Source organism: Rutilus rutilus (genome assembly GCF_951802725.1).
Source record: "Rutilus rutilus genome assembly, chromosome: 19".
NCBI classification, from domain to species: Eukaryota; Metazoa; Chordata; class Actinopteri; order Cypriniformes; family Leuciscidae; genus Rutilus; species Rutilus rutilus.
In genome coordinates, this window is record NC_140232.1 from 13,879,416 (window position 1) to 13,898,821 (window position 19,406).

The window sequence follows — 19,406 nt, forward strand, 5'->3', positions numbered from 1 at the left end:
TAATAATAATATTCTTTTGGTTTCTCAACTTATAAATTCAAATGGTCATTTGTTTTCTTATTCTGAATTCTTAACTAAATATTGTATTCCTGTCACCCTACGAGACTTTGCCATAGTGATGGATGCCATCCCTTGTGGAGCTATTGCACTTTTAAAAAACTCAGCTGATTCTTTACTCTCTTCTACCTCTTGGATACATCCTTGCGAGACAGCAATAGGGAAGATCTGTTTTTTTATCTAGTCCCTCTCTTAGGAATAGCATTCAAGTTGTTACATCGATTTTACCCAGTCAATCTTTATATCAAAAAAAATGTTTCCTGAGTTGGATCCCCTTTGCTCCTCCTGTGGAGTGGAAGACGAGTCTGTACCTCACCTTTTTTGGGATTGTGTTCATGTAGCTACTTTTTTTTATTAGTACATTTTTCTTTGGTGTTTAAGGATGTCTTATTTGGATTTTATAACTCTGACAAGAATCTAAAAGACAAGTAATTTCTTATAAATCGGTTTATTTTTCTAGCCAAGTTTTTTGTACACAAGTGTACATTTTTGTCTGCCAAACCTTTTTTTGTTATTTTTTGCCAAGACCTGAATTGCTATTTGGGTACTACTGTATCTCTTCTTCCAACAATGCCAAAGCTTTAAAGTCTGTTACATTGTGCACAAAGTATAATATTTATGCTTTTTTTAAATGAAAACAAAAAGGGACTCAATGCGTTTCTCTCTCTCTTGAATTTATTTTAAATGATATGTTACCCCTGGCTCAATTTATTATTATTTATTTTTATTTTTTGTCTGTTTATTTTACTTGCTTTTTATTTAACTTGCTTTCACTGGCTTTTTGTCTACTGTTTATAATTATATTATTGTTGGTTGATTCTGTTTTGAGTTGTAACGGTTATATCTGTTCAATAAAAAAAAAAAAAAGTACTTGCTACTGGGGGGTGCGCAAGACGGCGCCGTGAGCACAGGTGTTGAGACATAGCGCCCATCAACAAAGTTGATTTTAAGCAATAAAACGGACTTGATTTTAGTCTGCGCGCCCTATTTGGATGTTAAGTGCTACTTGGGCGTTACGGTTTGTTCACGTTTGAGAAAAATGTCAACTGATAAGAAAAGGAAGAATTCTGCGACGAAGAAGAAAGAAATGGTTGTTGACACGGAGGCGTCGTCAGCCAGCTCTGCTTCTGCCTACAACGTCCTTGTCGACAGCTGTCACGATTACTATGGTCCTGGTGAGAAAATGGAATTTTCGGTGATGTCAGAAGTAGATTTCCCTTCGCTCCCTTTCCGATAATATAGATAGATAGATAGATCTTTCCGCCAGGCTGAACTCTCCCAACTTTGAGATAAGGTGTTCTGTTTACATGCTTGGTAAAAAACAACAAAACAAAAAACACACAAAAAAACAAGCTTTTCTTTTTCGTCGCCACTTGTTTTTTCCCTTACCTCAAGTTCAATTTAATAATGGTACTTTTTTTGTGTGCAAAAGGTCACTTTTGACCAGGAAGATATTTTCATTATATCAAGAGTTGATAGCTAATGTACATATTTTGTCGGTTATGCCTACAAAACTACAGTTGATATGGTGCTTTTTGTTCTCATCACGTTTAGAAATTGTCTCTGAGCTTCTGTTCTGAAAAAATTGTTCAAGCGAATTTCACTTTTGTTATTTTATTCTAATTTCTTATTTTGATGTCTTTATCTTTAATTTCACTCAATGCCAGGGGACTTTTTAAAACAGAAAGCCATTTTTTTTATTTGCAAAACAACGTAAAACAGATTTTTGTTTTCTTCAAGAAACTCACAGCATCTCTGAGGATTTACCTTTTTGGAAATCCCAATGGGGAAATGACATTTTTTGTTCTCACGCTTCTCAACGCTCTGCGGGTGTCTGTACACTTAAGAACTTATTCGCTGGCAAACTTCCCTATATAGACTTCGATACTAATGGACATTATGTGTGTCATGTTGTTCAAATTCAAACTTTAATTTCATTGTCGTAAACATTTATGGGTACAATTCAAAGGCAGAAAATGATGTTCTTTTAAACAGGATAGAAGAGAGAATTGTTTATTGGTTAGCCAAATTCCCTAATGCACATATACTCTTGGGTGGTGACTTTAATATCACAATAGATAATGTGATTGATAGATGGCCTCTAGAATCTTGTTCTAATACAAATGTAAAGCTTAAAATATTAATGCAAAGATTCGATCTGATTGACGCTTGGAGATTTAAACATCCTCATAACACAACTTTTACCTGGTGTAATAATTCAAGGTCTAAGCAATCGAGTATAGATTATGGTTAGTTTCCCACGTGCTTAAAGACAATTTCAGTACTGATATTTTATCTACCCCTTTAACTGATCATAAAGCAATACAAATCAGCATTGATCTACTTCCAGTGACTTCTGCAAAATTTTATAACTCATATTGGAAACTTAATAGTTCTGTACTGAAACATGAGACAGTTATATTAGAGGTAAAGAAATGTATTCATTCCTTTTGGACTAAAGCCAAAGCAGAGCGGGTTTACGTTAAACATTGGGAGTTGCTTAAATTTGAATTGGGCAAATTTTTTGTAGTAATACCGCTAAACTAAAAAGAGCCCAAGAAGAGGACATCATTTCCACCATTACATACTTGTCATCTAGATGTCCTGATAGCTTATCTGTCGAGGAAAATAATACTCTCTGTGAGGATCAGCACAAATTGGACGAACTTTATACATTTAAAGCTGAAGGTGCTTTTGTAAGGTCCAGAAGACGCTGGCTTGAAGAAGGAGAACAAAATTCCGCTTAATTTTTTAGATTGGAAAAGTCTCTGACTAAAAACAACATTCATCAGCTCAAAAGTGGTAACTCTCTCTCTGAAAACCCAAAAGAAATTGCCAAATATTGTTCAGATTTCTATAAGAATCTTTATAGCAGCCGTTTTTGTTATGACAGCACTGTATTAGTGCTCCTGATAAAGATTTTTGTGATCGCCCCATCACATTAGTTGAGGTCCTCGAATCTATCAAAAACTTAAAGGTTAATAAATCGCCAGGTGTAGATGGCCTCACTTCAGGATTTTATCAAAGATTTGCAAAAGAGTTGGCCCCTTTTTTATTAGAAGTAATTTATGAAAGTATTAGTGTGGGATCTCTTCCCTCTACCTTAACACAAAGTTTAATAACTCTTATCCCCAAGCCTAAAAAAGACTTATTATTAATTGATAATTGGCGTCCGATTAGTCTTTTAAATTGTGATTATAAAATCATTGCTACAATATTTGCAAAACGTTTAAAAACTATTTTAGAGGACATAATAGATGAAACGCAATCAGGCTTTCTAAAAAACAGACACATTGACCTGTTAGACTATTCAGAGTTAGTGAAGGATGATAGTTATATGCTTTTTCTGGACTTTCATAAAGCCTTCGATTCTATTGAACATGGTTTTATATTCAAAACCAAAAAAAATTTTGGTTTTGGGAACATGTTCATTAGAGCAGTTAAAACTGTATATGTCAACGGGAATTCTTCCATTAAGCTTAAACACGGTACCTCTCCAAGATTCGAATTGCAGCGGGGAATACGTCAGGGTTGCCCCATTTCGCCATACTTGTTTGACTACTCAATTATTAGCCAATTACATTAAGAATAGTGCCTTGCAAGGAGTCAGTATCATGGGAAAGGAGATCATCATCAGTCAATTGGCTTTCAACTTTCCTAAAAAATTCAGACCAGATTCCCTTGGCTCTTAATACTATTAAAACATTCTCCGATTTTTCTGGGCTTCATCTCGATGTGCTCAAATGTGAATTAATGCCAATCAAACAATTCTCTGTTTCCAGTATATGTAATATCCAAGTCAAAGAGACAATAGCCTACCTTGGAATAGTAATAGTAAACTCAAAACTTTGATGTAATTTAAACTTTTTGCCCATCATAGAGAAAGCTAAAAAAAGATTTAATCAGGGGCTTCAGAGAGATTTATCTTTGAAAGGAAGGATTGTTCTCTCCAAGGCAGAAGGCATCTCACGTCTGACATATGCAGCCATCTCATTAGACCTTGATAGAGTAATGTGTAAAAAGACTGATCAACTACTATGTAATTTTGTATGGAAAAATAAGACGCATTATATTTAAAAATCTGTTTTGTCCAACAGCTTCAGTAACGGTGGTCTCAATTTTGTTGACTTTGCAACGTTAAATAATCCTTTTAAAATCAACTGGTTGAGGAATTACTTTTATTATTATACCGGAATAGGCTATGTCTTTTTTCTCAGTTGGGAGGTTTGAATTTTCTATTGATGTGTAACTTCAGCATTGAGAAGATCCCTGTTGCTCTCTCTAATTTCCACAAACAAGCACTATTAGCGTGGTCTATGATTTTCAAACACAATTTTTCTCCAACCAATTACTTCATTTGGAATAATAAGAATATTTGTTATAAACATAAGTCCTTATTTTTTGAAAACTGGTTTAAGAATGGGATCAATCGGGTTAGCCAATTATTTAATCAGGATGGTTACATATTTACTTATCAAGAATTTCTCTCTCACTATAATATTCCTGTTACTCCAAAACAGTTTGCCACTGTATTTGGTGCTATCCCTAATGGTGTCATTAAGCTATTTAAGGGCCATAATAGTTTTTTTGACAAGTTCTGAAATTCCTCTCCCAGACCCAGCTGATACGTATGTAGGCAGGATATGTTTTAAATCTACATTAAAAAATATGCTTTTTAAAAGTATTTTTTTATACTTTTTCTCAATGATTCTGTTTCCACTTCTCATGTTGTTACAAAATGGAACGCATTAGTGGAAAATATTTCATGGAAGAAGGTTTGGACTCTCCCTAACAAGTGGTAAATAAGGTCAAAGAGATTTCTTTTAAGCTTATTCATCGATATTATCCTGTCAAAACATTCATGGTGTCAAAATTTAAATTAAGTATAGATGCAAATTGTACTTTTTGTGATTCACAACCAGAGACTATATTACATCTTTTTTGGCATTGCGATCATACAAGAAAACTTTGGCAAGACATCTGCCAGTTCATTGTAAACTATATATATATATATAAAGACTTTGAGCTTTCAAGGACACTGTAAAAAAAAAAAATTGTTCACTCAACTTAAATTTTTTTGTTATCTTTTTGCTTTGACTCAGTTAAGTTTTATTTACTTAATCTACTAAGTATTTTCAACTTAAAAAGTTTAGTTGACATAGTTAAAATAGTTGACCCAACAACTTATTTCAAGTAACCTGGACTTGTAAAGTTTAGTTGAAATACGAGAACTTATTTTCAAGTTATCTGTACTAAAATGTATGTTTATTGAACTCAATTTGGCATATATTCTCAATTTGCATTCAACAAAAAAAAAGAAGATTTTTCTATACAAACGATTTTATTGTCCCTTATAAATCAATAAATGTTAAGGGAAAACTCAGTTAACATATTCAAAGGATTACCATGAATTTTTTCTTTGTTGCAACTTTTTAACTGTAAAATACAGCTAATAGCTAACACTTCTCTTAGTAGAAATGTAAAACAATTCTGATTATTTGTAAATACAAACTAAAACCAACATTATACAGGGTGGGCCATTTATATGGATACACCGTAATAACATGGGAATGGTTGGTGATATTAAAGTCCTGTTTGTGGCACATTAGTATATGTGAGGGGGCAAACTCCTCAAGATGGGTGGTGACCATGGTGGCCATTTAGAAGTCGGCCATCTTGGATACAACTTTTGTTTTTTCAACAGGAAGAGGGCCATGTGACACATCAAACTTATTGGTAATGTCACAAGAAAAACAATGGTGTGCTTGGTTTCAAACTAACTTTATTCGTTCATGAGTTATTTACAAGTTTCTGACCACTTATAAAATGTGTTCAATGTGCTGCCCATTGTGTTGGATTGTCAATGCAACCCTGTTCTCCCACACTTCAAACACCGATAGCAACACCGCAGGAAAAATGCCAGCACAGGCATCCAGTATCCGTAGTTTCCACACCATTGTGTTTCTTGTGACATTGCCAATAAGTTTGATGTGTCACATGGCCCTCTTCCTATTGAAAAAACAAAAGTTGTATCCAAGATGGCCGACTTCTAAATGGCCACCATGGTCACCACCCATCTTGAGGAGTTTGCCCCCTCACATATACTAATGTGCCACAAACAGGACTTTAATATCACCAACCATTCCCATGTTATTACGGTGTATCCATATAAATGGCCCACCCTGTATATGTAGCTCACACACATTTTTTAATACCATTGTTAATTGCTCACCCTCATGCCATCCAATACCTGTTAAGACTTGCCTCTGTTGGAAGACGAATTAAGATCTTTTTAATGAAATCTGAGCTTTCTGTCCCTCCTTTGACAGCCTACGCAACTAGCACTTTCAAGGTCCTGAAAGTGATTTCAGTGGTTTAAGCTCAGTTTTATGAATCATTGCGAGTGTGTCATACCATTTTGGGTTTTATTTGGGTTTTTCATTTTTGAGAAGCAATATGATAATATATTTTTTCTTTGCAACTTAAGTAATTTGCTTGCAAATTTTTTTATCCACAAGTGTAAATCTATGAAAGTAACCCCGAATTTTTCTCACTTTCAAGAAGATGTTAAGATTTATATCAAATCCTTATCTACCTCTTGTAACAAAAAGCAACTAAAACTTTCCAACAGTCCCTGAACCTCTGGCTTTCCTCTCTGGTTTATGACTTTTCACTTTTATATTTAGTAGAAAATGACTATCCACAAGAAAATGGATAGGCTACATAATCAAATACACAAAAATTACACCATTTAAACATTATTAAAATAGGCTACTGAGTTACTAAAACAATCTTTGTCAAAGAATTCACTTGTTTGTTCACATCTGAATGTTTGTTTAATTTCAAGATCTAAGGTGTATTATCCATTGTTGCTTTGACAGCTACAAAGCACTAAATGATTTTCAAAGTCACTTTGCATGCTTTTAACATTAAATAAAGCACATAAACAGTACCTGAGATTATCATTGCCACACTTTGTGTTTGTTGTTCCAGCCGCGACGTCCTAACCTAAACACATCTGATTGGCCATTGGCACTCACACAAATACGGATGGGAGTGTTTGAACGCAGCCGCCTATCGGTACCAGATTGCCCTGGTACTTGGTACTACCAGTACTGCAGAAAGTTTGATATTGTTAAATTATAGTATAAACTTAGTAGCCGACTGTAGGTGCCGATTTATGTTTCTGCCAGTGGGTGCCCAGTGCCCACACTTCATAACACTTCGTAATGCTGCATATAATGGTAGAACTGTGTGTGTTATGACCAGCCAGGACCCGAAGTGAGATCCACTGAATCTCAATTTATTTTTTGATTGGTTCGGCACCTATGCTTTGTACTAAGGTATCAGCATTTTTGACAACAATCAGAACTAAATAAAACAGGCTGTGTGACTGTTGTAGGTCGCCACGCCAATACGGGGCTTAAACTGTATCAAAATGATTTGTTAGAAAGTTACTGAATTAAATGTTAACAAGGTTAGGTAGCTGCTTACCAGATGACATTCTCTGCAAACATTTGAGCAGTTAATAACATTAGCTAACTGCTGCAAGAGTCAACGCAAAACTAAACCTCATCATTCAAAATACTTCTCTCACGCTGTAAGAGCCTATTTTAATATGTCAATAATTTGTAGATTATTATTGTTTGCTTATGGTGTCGATTTTGCAAGTTGTATCAACTTTTGTAACTTTGAGAGGCAATTCTGATATTTCCTGTGTTTATATATATTTCAGTATTGCATAGATGTTTTCTGATGTGTAATTTCTGTTCCGTTTCTTTAATGGTTGCGCCCACTTGTTGTGACGGAAGACTGAACTTGAACAGGTTCGGGCAAAGGAAATAAGGGAGAAACAATTCCTTACCGTCTTATCTGTCATTTATGGATAAAACTTGTGTTTAAACGTTTACGATAACACAAGATAGCGGTTTAACAAGTGTAACATCATAGGATATAGGAACTAACATGGTTTTTGTGTAATTTTGTATTTTGTGGTGATTAAACTCACACTGGTTTACGGATTTTTGACTAGCCCTTTTTTTCTTGCCACTATAAAACAAGTGAAGCTGACCTTAACCCCAGGACTTTACATCTATACACGCATCAAAACTCAGCATCCCTAAACATAGCACTTTCTGCTACTTACATTAATTGTTTTGGGCCATACACTCTAATTTTCCAGGACAACAACAAGATTTACCAAGAAATTTTTAATTTTCTCTAATTTACCATGTGTTTTCCAGGACGTGTGGGAACCCTGAATGCTCATAAAACTGCAAAGCACCTGCTACAATCCTTCATTCTGTTTGGCTGGCTGTCCTGCAATTTCATGGAATCTGGGTGCATGTTTTTTCCCAGTCTGCCTGGAACCAATATTTGCAAGCTACCACTTTTGATTAAGAATGAATCACTTGAATTGGCAACATTTGCGAGGTTAATGACATCAAATGAGTAGAGCTGGGTATCGATTCAGATGTTACAATTCAATTCGATTTTGATTCGCAAGCTCTCGATTCGATTTCGATTGTCGATTCGATTTTCGATCTCAATTCTAAATTCGATTTCGATTCTAAATTCGATTTTCGATTCCACTCAATGAAGATAGATTTAATACAAATCCTATATTTATATTTTAAAAAAAGAACAGTGAACTTAAGTTTACAAGTGGTTAATTAATAAAAAGAAATTAAGAGCTACAAACCTGTATATTAAACTTTTTATTTTATTTTAGGTACACTTGGGTACATTAAAACAGAACCCAACTCTATATTTCAAATGCATACAATGAATAGACAGGATTTTGAAGCAAGATGAAAAATGTATGCTGAAAATTGGACAAGTCAGAATGCCTTGATCAAACAGGTTAACAATCCTCACATAAACCCATTAAAAAAAAACTTGCATATCATATTTACCTGTGCCCTTCCTGTCTAACAGGGGGGACATATACAGAAATTGAATAAAGTTATCAAACAGTCTGCGCTGCATTAATTATAAATTATATATAGACTAATCCTTATTAAAGGAGCCGTATGTAAGATTGTGTCCAAAACTGGTACTGCAATCACTTTCAAATTGCCGTAGAGCGGTGCATCCCCTCCCCCTCCCCCTGACTCGAGGTTGCCAGATAGGCTGCAGAATCCAGCAGGAACGTAGGCTGCTACGTAGCTGTGGTAACTAGAGCAGAGCTGGCAACCCCGATGCCGAAACACTACTGACTTCGTGATTGGTAGATAGGTGGAGGGTGGCGCTTCAGGCCAAAACACAACATGACAACATCAACATCAGTTGAGGGCTGCAACTTCACTTTTTAAATGACAATATCCTGGCCGGACTACTGTTGTCAGTGATATAAGTATTTGAAATGAACATGATTTCTTAATGTCTAGTGACATATCAGGGCCATTTTATGATTTAATTGAAATACATTTCTTACATACAGCTCCTTTAAAGTTAAAAAAGTTCTTTAGTCAAGAGCAGTGAGTGTTTTTCTCTGTTCCGTTTGTTTTTTGATTAACTTTATAATCAATCAGATAATTAGTGGCTACTGTGTACTGTCCCTTTAAGACCAGTCGCTGCTGTCAGAGACGCGGATCTCACACGCGCCTCATTCTCTCACGAGTCACAACTCTTCACGTTCATCATAAGACTGCTCTTATGTTATGAAGATACTCGACAAAAATACATTTTGGCATAATTGTGTGTGTTATTGTTCGTTCAAGCGCGAAAGAGAACTGTATTCTGGGCTGTCTTGTGCGCACGCATGATATCAGCGCGAGTCTTTCTGTGTCACTAGCATTTTGCGTCATATAATTGCTTAGGCTTGACATCGCGATTGTGATATGATTAATCCTGCAGCACTAGTTGAGGTTATTTTATGATTAAAATAAAACAAACATAAAATCTCAAGTTTGCAAGCTTATGAACAGTGGAGGAAAACTAATACTGGCTTTTGGGTAATAGATACATAAATATGGAAAAAAATCGATTTTGAATCAACCACTTTTTTTTTTTAAACGATTAATCGAAAAAAAAAAAAATTTTGCCCAGCTCTACAAATTAGTTTGTGTGAACAATAATCGGTACTTGTTCTTTTTTACAGTTTTTCCGAATTGCTAAAACAAATTTCTCGAACCCACTTTCTCAAAACCTTAAACACAAAACCAAATCTTCAAACTACATTCAGAGAACCTCTGACTCAATCAAACAATTGCCCCACAACCATTTAATCTGTGCTCAAAATCAAAGTGCTTTCAGATCATACACACATGAGTCAACTTTATAAACACTACAGATCATTCATTAGTCACTACATCAAAAAATGGAGAACACAGAATCAAAAGGGTCCGTGTACCCTCGTGTTCATTCGTTTTCTTATTTAATAATGAAAGTAGAAAAAAGAGAAAACAGTTCCTTTTTAGTTTTTTAATAAAAAAATAATTATAAACAGCTTGAATATTCAATTTCTACACGTGGGCGGGAATGAAACGCTCCTTTCCTCTGATTTGTCAGCCGAAGATCAAACTGTTCCGTTATCAGTTCTTCCTCAGTTCCGCAAGAGTCCTCCGGCTGCTGCAGTTGTACGGATTCTTCACGCGTTAATTGCAACTACTACTACATTTCATCTTTTTCTCATCAAATAGGGCTGCACGATTTGGGGAAAATGTCATATTGCGATAATAGAGGTCAATATTGCGATTGCGATATGCGATATAATAAACAAATGGTTTCATGAGTCAACTTGCTTGGTTCTCAAGGAAAATAAATGCACACACAAATTAGTGATAATCTGCCTAAAGAAAAAAGTTCTTTAGTCAAGAGCAGTGAGTGTTTTTCTCTCTTCCCTTTGTTCTTTGATTAACTTTTGCGACAGATATAATTAGTGGCTACTGTGTACTGTCCCTTTAAGACCAGCCGCTGCTGTCAGAGACGCGGATCTCACACGCGCCTCATTCTCTCACGAGTCACAACTCTTCACGTTCATCATAAGACTACTCTTATGTTATGAAGATACTCGACAAAAAAAACATTTTGGCATAATTGTGTGTGTTATTGTTCGTTCAAGCTCGAAAGAGAACTGTATTCTGGCATGCTGTTTTGTGCGCACGCACGATATCAGCGCAAGTCTTTCTGTGTGTCACAGTCAGGACATTCACAGGCAGCGCGTTCATTTTGGCATAACGTACATGTGTGTTGTTCGTTCTACCGCGAAAGAGAACTTGATACTGGCGCGCGTCTATCTGTGGGTCGTGTGTGTGTGTGTGTGTGTGTGTATCAGGAGGACATTCACTGACAGCGCGTTCTTTTTTGTCTTATCGCGCATGAATGGTTTAAAAGCATTTGCATGAATAAGAGCGGGATCATGTAACACTATAGCCAACGGATGCCAAAAATTAACAGATGCTGCATTAACTGCGTTAACAGCGCTAATTTGTTTATTTAATATGAAATCGCAGCATTTTGCTGCTTTCGCAGCATTTTGCATTTGCGATTAATCGTGCAGCACTATCATCAAACAACCAGACTAATGGCTCGACACAACCCGTACCGGGGAAGAGCCTAGACAGGGATTTTTTCTGTGTAGACAATTGACTGGTTGACTGGACAATTGACCAGCAGTTCTCAAGTGCCAGGGGGTCCGTGAAATAATAACCTACCGTATTTTCTGGACTGTAAACTAAAGTCAAGTTTTTTTTTTTATCATGAAACACGCTGTGATTTATTCCACAGTGACTTAAGGCCAATTTATACTTCTGCATCAGGTGCGCGCAGTAGGTACGGCGTAGCATACGCATAGACGTGTATCATACGTCGTACCCTTCGCTGTACCCTGACGCGCACCTCCTCAAAAATGTAACTACACGTCGCAACGTGTTAAATTCGGTTCAACCGTCAACAGGTTCACGGGTCACACGTACCATCTCCTCCGACGCCTTCTCTCGCTTCTGCCTTTTAGTTTTAGTAATTTCATTCAAATGATCTGTTTTTCCACCTCGATAAGCTCCAACTCCAACATGATCCGCTCTCTTTCAGTCGCTTATTAGCCTAAACTCAAAACAGTCGCAGGAATCTAAACACAGGGGAACATTAAAACCCGCCCCCGCCAACTAGCGTTTTGGCGGTGTAACTGCAGAACAGCGGCGTAGGGGTCATCGTCACCGTATTTGGGTCCACCAGACCCTCCGGAAGCATACCTGTGGTATCATTCCATTCCATTCTCTGCACCAAATTCTCAATAGCCTTGAAGGGGGTGGATTGGAATCCACTGCTGCTTCAATGTATGGCTAATGAGTGATTATAATCAAGGTATTAATCAATATTTTTCCTTCTAAATATCAAATGAGTTGAATGACTTCTCTGGAGATTTTACTTTGTTATAGAAGTTACCAGTGTGATTACTGAAATGTTCTTTACATGTATTCTTTAATGTAAGTATTTGATATCTGAATGCAGTAACAGTGCTTGCTCATTTAGCCTGGCTTCCAGAAATGAAATAGGGACATGTTTTGTGTTTGAGAAAGGTATTCAGCGTGTTAAAACACATAGGGGTAGTTGAAGCCAATAGTTTAAGGGACCATTTCTCAGTTAAAGCCTTACTTTCTCGTTAGACTAAAATGTAGCTCTTCTTGAGAAAGAACGCATCATCTTGATGTTTTGAGACGAGACTCCTGTTTATAATTAGAGCCTGGCCAAATCCAACCTTGGAAAAGCTGTGTGTCGGTGTGTGTGTTAGTCTTCTCGCTTACAGGTTAAGGAACCATTGGCATTGTTGGAGATTGACTGAGTTGTTGTTCGGGACATGCTGGCACCAAGCAAACCAAAATGACTATGTTTATCAATTTCTTAGCCAGTAAGAATCATTCAGCCGGTAAGCGATGACGTAGCTTATACCTTGGAAATGGTAAAACACAACTACAAGTTGTCATCGTTTACACACAACAATTTAAAATTCTTCACACTTATTTCTAATGATGTGACCAAACCAACTGTGTGAAATATGAGTCAGCTCAGAGTGCACTCGTGACACATGTGCAGTGAATGATGAAATCAACAATAGATGGAAACAATCCGAGAGGGAGAGGAAGAAGAGTATGTGTTTAGAGGCGCTGGACAGTGTTGTCAAGGCTGGATGTGTCAGAGGGGTTTTCCCCTTCATTGTGCAAGAGACAACATCAGGGTTGCCAACTTTGGGACTTTGGCTGGAGTGAGACTCTTTGGCTGGAGTGACTAGTTACTCAACCTCCCCAGAAAACCACAACACACAAGTTTCACATTAGGCCTGTTGTAGCCTATGCCACAGTGGCAGTTTGGCCTGCTTCACCACTTCTGCAGGAGGCTCGTATCTGAAGCAGGGTTCGATCCGTTCATGAACCGTAATGCGTCAGTCACGTGACAAATGAACGAAAGACTCGGAAGGTAAAGTATTTATGTTCCCTGTAAATTATTTTTGACTGCATTATAATGATTTCTTAATTCAGAATATGACAAAGACTGCGTAGGTGGATGTGCTCGGGGAATTTGGCTGTTAAAAGTATAACATTTAAAGCCCCTTAAATGAACGAAATGACTCGAAAAAAGATTTGTTCATTTTAATGAACGAGGTAGAACAAGCGAGTCAGTAAAATGATCCGAACTTCCCATCACTCACAGGGTGCCATCAAGTGACAGTCTGTTCCTGGTGTCAGTCTTGTTTAGGCCAATAACTGAAAAGGTTTGCTCCGCATTTGACTGTGGCAGACTCAACGCAATCTGGGCAACCTTTCATAATTTGGGGAATTTTAAAATGCCACTTGCCCGATTTGACAAAACGTAATTTGTACCGTGAGCCTATTTTTATTGAGCAAATAGCTAGCCCACATAACGCACGTCAGACAACGTTCGCAACTGTAGTTGAAGTCTGTACTCTCGGCACACAGACTGATTAGACAAGGCTACGTCTGTAGTGAAAGGCACACCATTTTATTATCAGCTTACCTTGATTGTCATCCAAACTTTCAAACGCGCATCAGTGGCTCCGACTCTGAACCTATGCTCCGAAGTTCGAACTCTCTCTGAACTTTTCACACGCAACTGACGTATCAGGTTTCAGCGAATCAACGATCAGAGAATACTGCAGTGAGAACGTTGTAGGCAGATGTTACAGCTGTGTGCCTTAAACTCCTCTCCTGTCAATAATACGCTGTGGTCTAGTATAAGCCGCTTTCCGACCGGAGGAACCTTTTCACAGTTCCTAGAACTATTGGCTAAAGTACCCGGATGTCGGCGTGTTCGCACCGCAGGAACTAGGAACGATTTTAGTTCTAGGAACTCCATTTGGAGGAACTAATTTAGGTCCTACTTCAGAGTAGGGTCTAAACCAGCACTATAGGAACTACCCGTGACGTTAGTGTATGCTGATGACCGAACGCACGCAAAACACCAGCACCCGCCATTTTTAAAACAGCTATAATGTAAACACACAGATTATAGCCTATATATTTACTCCAGAAACTAACTATACAAACATGGAAAACAGTGATAGATGGGTCTCTAAACCTTTATGCTGAAGAGAAAATCCAACGCAACTTTGAGGGGACCAAGCCAAACATGATTATGTTTATCTGCCCAGCTAGCAACACTGGACATGAACCACACGGCATAGGCTAATAACCTTTTTTTCATATACTGTCTACTTTCTATAACAGTTCTATCTAATAACATATTAAACAGTACTGTTAGACAGATCGCTAACTAATAAACACAGAGAATGCGAGCTTTGTTTGCTCTGGCGTTCTCAGCGCCGTCAAAATAAAGGTCCGTCGCTCCGTCAAAATAAAAGTCACCGTGCTTGCGTCACTCCCTTACCCCTCCTACCAGTTCCTATGGCCACTTGGCCAGTGCGAGCGCAAACAGCAAAACCGAGTTTGGGGGAGAGTAGTTCTTAGAACTGTTTAGAAGTGGACAGTTCCTATAACTAAGTTCCTGTAACTACTTGGTCGGAAAGCGGCTATAGTCATCAACAGAAAATTAACGGATTGAGAGGGGAGAAACGTGGAATTTGGCGTGACATTTCTTGCGTGTGCGTCAGAGCGTGAGATTGATGCTGAAAGCGTGAGTGTCACGCCAGATGCGTGAGAGTTGGCAACCCTGCAACACTGCCTGTGATGTGCCGGAGCCAGAAGGAAGACATGATGCTGAAGCAGAACAAATCTCTCATTGACCTTTGGATCATTGATTTTGCAGTTGCATAACTTACAGTATTTGAGTGTACCGTAACATGCTTTTCATTTAGAGTTTTATTTAACCTTTTTGGCTTTTGCAGTTGGACTGCAGTATTTTTACTGTACAGTATTTAAGTGCTGAATAGAAAGACATTCAATAGGCCTATACAATAATATATTTTCAGTGCAATATATTCACCTTACTCAGTTTTACTAAATTTTTGGTAATTGCTAATATTTGTTTACTGTATACAATAGAATGTTTTTCTGTAACGTTCTGAATGCTGTCAATTTTTTGATGTAGTGTCTAACGAATGATCTGTAGTGCTTATTTTATTGACTTGTGTGTGTATGATCTGAAAGCATTGTTTGATTTTGAGTGAAATGGTTTTGAAGCAATTGTTTGACTTTGCCAGAAGAGTCAATGGTTTTGTGAGTTTAGTTTAAAAATGTGGATTTGTGTTTAATGTTGTGAGAAAATGGGTGAAGGTTTCAAGAAATGTGTCTTGGCAATTGTGAAAAAAACAAAACAAGAAAAAATGAAAAGCATGTTACATTACACTCAGAAGAGTTGTGCAACAGTATCAAGAGAATGATTCTGGCTCAGTATCAAGTCTTCATGTTGGGTCTGGCCGGAGGACTTTGTTCACATCACAGACAATGTCGTCCCTGGTGGCAAAGGGAAAACCAACTGTGTTGTAGTTGTGTTTTACTTTTGCCTCTTGTGTTTTGTGACACAAATGTGTCACAGTGCGAAATATGTTTTAATGAGTGAAAATGTTTAGAGTTTTGCACCAAAAAAAAATGTGCATGAGATTTGCAAACAGTGTCTAACTGCCTGAACTTGTTTAAGGTTTTGCAGAAAATTGTGATTTATTCGACAAAATGGTTTAAGCTATTGAGAATTTGGTGTTTTAGCAATTCAGAAAAACTGCAAAGGACAGTAACCCCATCAGTACTGTATGGACGTGTTTGCAACTGTGTTTCCACAATGCTTATACACTAGTCGTACCTCTCAGGGTGCAGTTGTGATAGCGGGCGTCCCCCGTGTATCCACGTGTGCAGATCTCACAGTGTGCTCCTGTTGTGTGGTTGATGCAGCGGTGGCAGTGGCCAGTCTCAGGGTGGCATATTTGTGGCATGGAGCGAGGGTCTGCGTTCCCATTACAGTCGCAGGACACGCACACGCCTGCCGATTTAAATAAACCGTCTGCGCACACGTCGCATGTCGGGCCAGAGAAGCCAGGCTTACATTCGTCACATACGGGTCGTCCACTGGAATCTGTAAATGAGATTGAACACACATGACTATGAGATTAAATAAGGCATTTGTAGCTTATTTTATGGAGCATTACAAAGATTTAGTGTTCCCATCCTAATGCTGGACTCATTTTGATGTACAGAGGGCCTCAAAGGTATTTGGACAGTTGTGGCACACTTAAAGAGGTATAAATGTCTTCTGGCCACTTCCTCTTGTCACTGCCATATCAAACCATATTTAATAAGACACCTGTGTGAAGTTGAAGGGAAGGCATCTGACTTTATACCTCCAGAGCTTTTTGTTTGTTTTGTTTTAGTCATGTTATTTGTCTTTTTAATTTTATATTTTGTCATGTCATATTCATTTATGTATTTATGCATTAATGTATTTCACTCTGACAAAAATTTTAGTCAACGATGTGTCAGCAGTAACTGTAACTATATTAGTGTATTGTTAATCTTGCTGTATTTTTTTACTTATTTTTGTCAACAGTACTGTTATAATGAATTTTTTTGTCTGTTATTGTTGATGAAATGTATATATATATATATATACTGTGTGTGTGTGTGTGTGTGTGTGTGTGTATATATATATATATATAAAATGTATGTATGTGAGTGTGTGTGTGTGTGTGTGTATATTATATATATATATATATATATATATATATATATATATATATATATATATATATATATGAAATGTGTGTGTGTGTATGAAAAGTGAAGATAGTTCTAAGAAAAACTCTAGCATCTTGATTTCATTGTTTTATTATTCATGCATTGAAATTCAGACAGCATAACTTGAGTGTAAAATACTTTTTTGGGGACACTTGTAGTTCCAACTCCAACAACAAGGTGTCGCCAAAGCACCATATTTCAAGCCTGACATCACACTCTACAGTGCAGTGATAACATAAAACATGCAGAATAATGTAAAAATTAAGCAGTAATTAACAATATATTTTAATTTACTTTCAATTTAATTTACTTAATTAAAAAAAAGAAAAGTTTTGCTTTTTTGAACATGAACATCAGTCAGAAAAAAAAAAAGTTTGTAACAGTGACATGTTTTGGTTCTTACCCCTTTCCCCAATTTAATCAACCAGCCCCCCGAAAATAAATAAATAAATAATAAACAAACAATTAAATACATAGAATATATATAAGAACATGAATATATATTTTTTAATTACACATTGTAGAATAAAGTAACATGTTTTTGTTGTTTTTTTGTCTTAGAGCATCGCAAAAAGTACTATGATGGTACCATAGTACAGTGATGTATCAGATGGTAACACTTTGGTACTCAGATGTTTACTATAGTATTTAATTATTACCATATTCATGGTTTTTGCATGGTACTCCAAGGTACCATAGTATTACCACAGTACCATGTCCAGAAACTGCCATGTCACACACACACACACACACACACACACACACACACACACACACACACACACACACACACACACACACACACACACACATTTACTTCTATCTTCAAGCTATCTAAATGGGGACATAGACGTAATGGTTTTTATACAGTACAAACTGTATGTTCTATCCCCTTACACTAACCCTACCCCTAAACCTTCCCATCACACAAAACTTTCTGCATTTTTATATTTAAATATAAAATATAATTAATATAAAATATATAATTATTACTTTATTGTTATACCAGATTTGCAAATGAGGACGTCCTTAAAGGGAGGTTTTTGGAGAATTTGTCAGGTTTTGGTCACTTCTGGGTACATATTTGTCTCCAAAATATAGTTAAGTAGGTACACACACACACAAACCCACAACATAGCTGTTGTCGGCTCTGAAATATGTATGATAGGAAAGAAAAACACACTTAGCATGATGTGTGAATGACTGCACTGGATTAATATTCGGACCTGCCTGACACTCACACTCAGTCTGACCTACAACTGCCCGCTACCAGGTTTCATATCTATTAAATGATGTTCAGAATAAATGTAAAATCTTCCACACACACACACATGCAGTAATGCAAGCTTCTCTGCAGTTTCAATAGTCAAGATGACCCCACTTTCTTACTGGCCGCTGTTGCCAGGACAACCCCCTCCCAGAACCACATCTCCCTGTGACAGGCACAAGTCTGGTATGAGCAAATCAGAGAGACACAGACACACTGCCGGGCAGTGACAGACGGAAGTGGCCAGAAGGCAGAGCAATTGGTTTCGGCACTCCTCCATCCCTGCGATGAGAATCCTCGCCGTGCCTGTGCCAGCTCCATGATGCCAACACATGAGGGTTTACCACCTTTAACATCACCAGGGAAACTAACTAGTATAGAAATGCGCGAGCACACACACATTTTGCCCAATTTTTTTTGTCATTTGTCAGTTGTCATTTGACATCAGTTTTCTTTCCTAGAGATCTATCTATCTATCTATCTATCTATCTATCTATCTATCTATCTATCTGTCTATCGTCTGTCTGTCTGTCTGTCTATATTTTATTTTCTAATCACCAGAGTACTTTTAGATGTATAAACCTGAAGTCATATAAAACTATAGAACAAATTATAATTAATCTAATTTTTACAACCTATTTTTAGAAAGCAAATTAAACATAGTAATGTCAAATTAAGCATTTTATCTTGTTTTATTATTTTGTATCATTTTATATTGTTGTCTTACAGTTTTTCTCAGTCGCTTTGGTGCATTTCTCACATCACTATTTACATTGCACAACAGTAAATGCCAGTTCTCAAAACATTAGTACAAACTGCAAAACCTAGTTGATAACCTGCAAAAGCATGTCACTTGCTCAAAATGATAGCTCATTCTCAAAAGCAAGTATTCATGTCAATGAAAGTGTCAGTGTCATCAAGATGAAAAGTCCTGACACATT

General features: G+C 37.0%; 1 protein-coding gene across 1 annotated transcript in view; it reads right to left on the reverse strand.

Annotated features, from left to right (window-relative positions):
* Positions 1-19,406, reverse strand: part of LOC311277949 (multiple epidermal growth factor-like domains protein 9) — a 71,908-nt gene that overhangs the window by 21,459 nt on the left and 31,043 nt on the right. Inside the window, exon 5 of the mRNA XM_084388454.1 lies at positions 16,270-16,539. Within this exon, the coding sequence (XP_084244580.1) occupies positions 16,270-16,539 (270 nt within the window). The remainder of the gene's footprint in view (positions 1-16,269; positions 16,540-19,406) is intronic.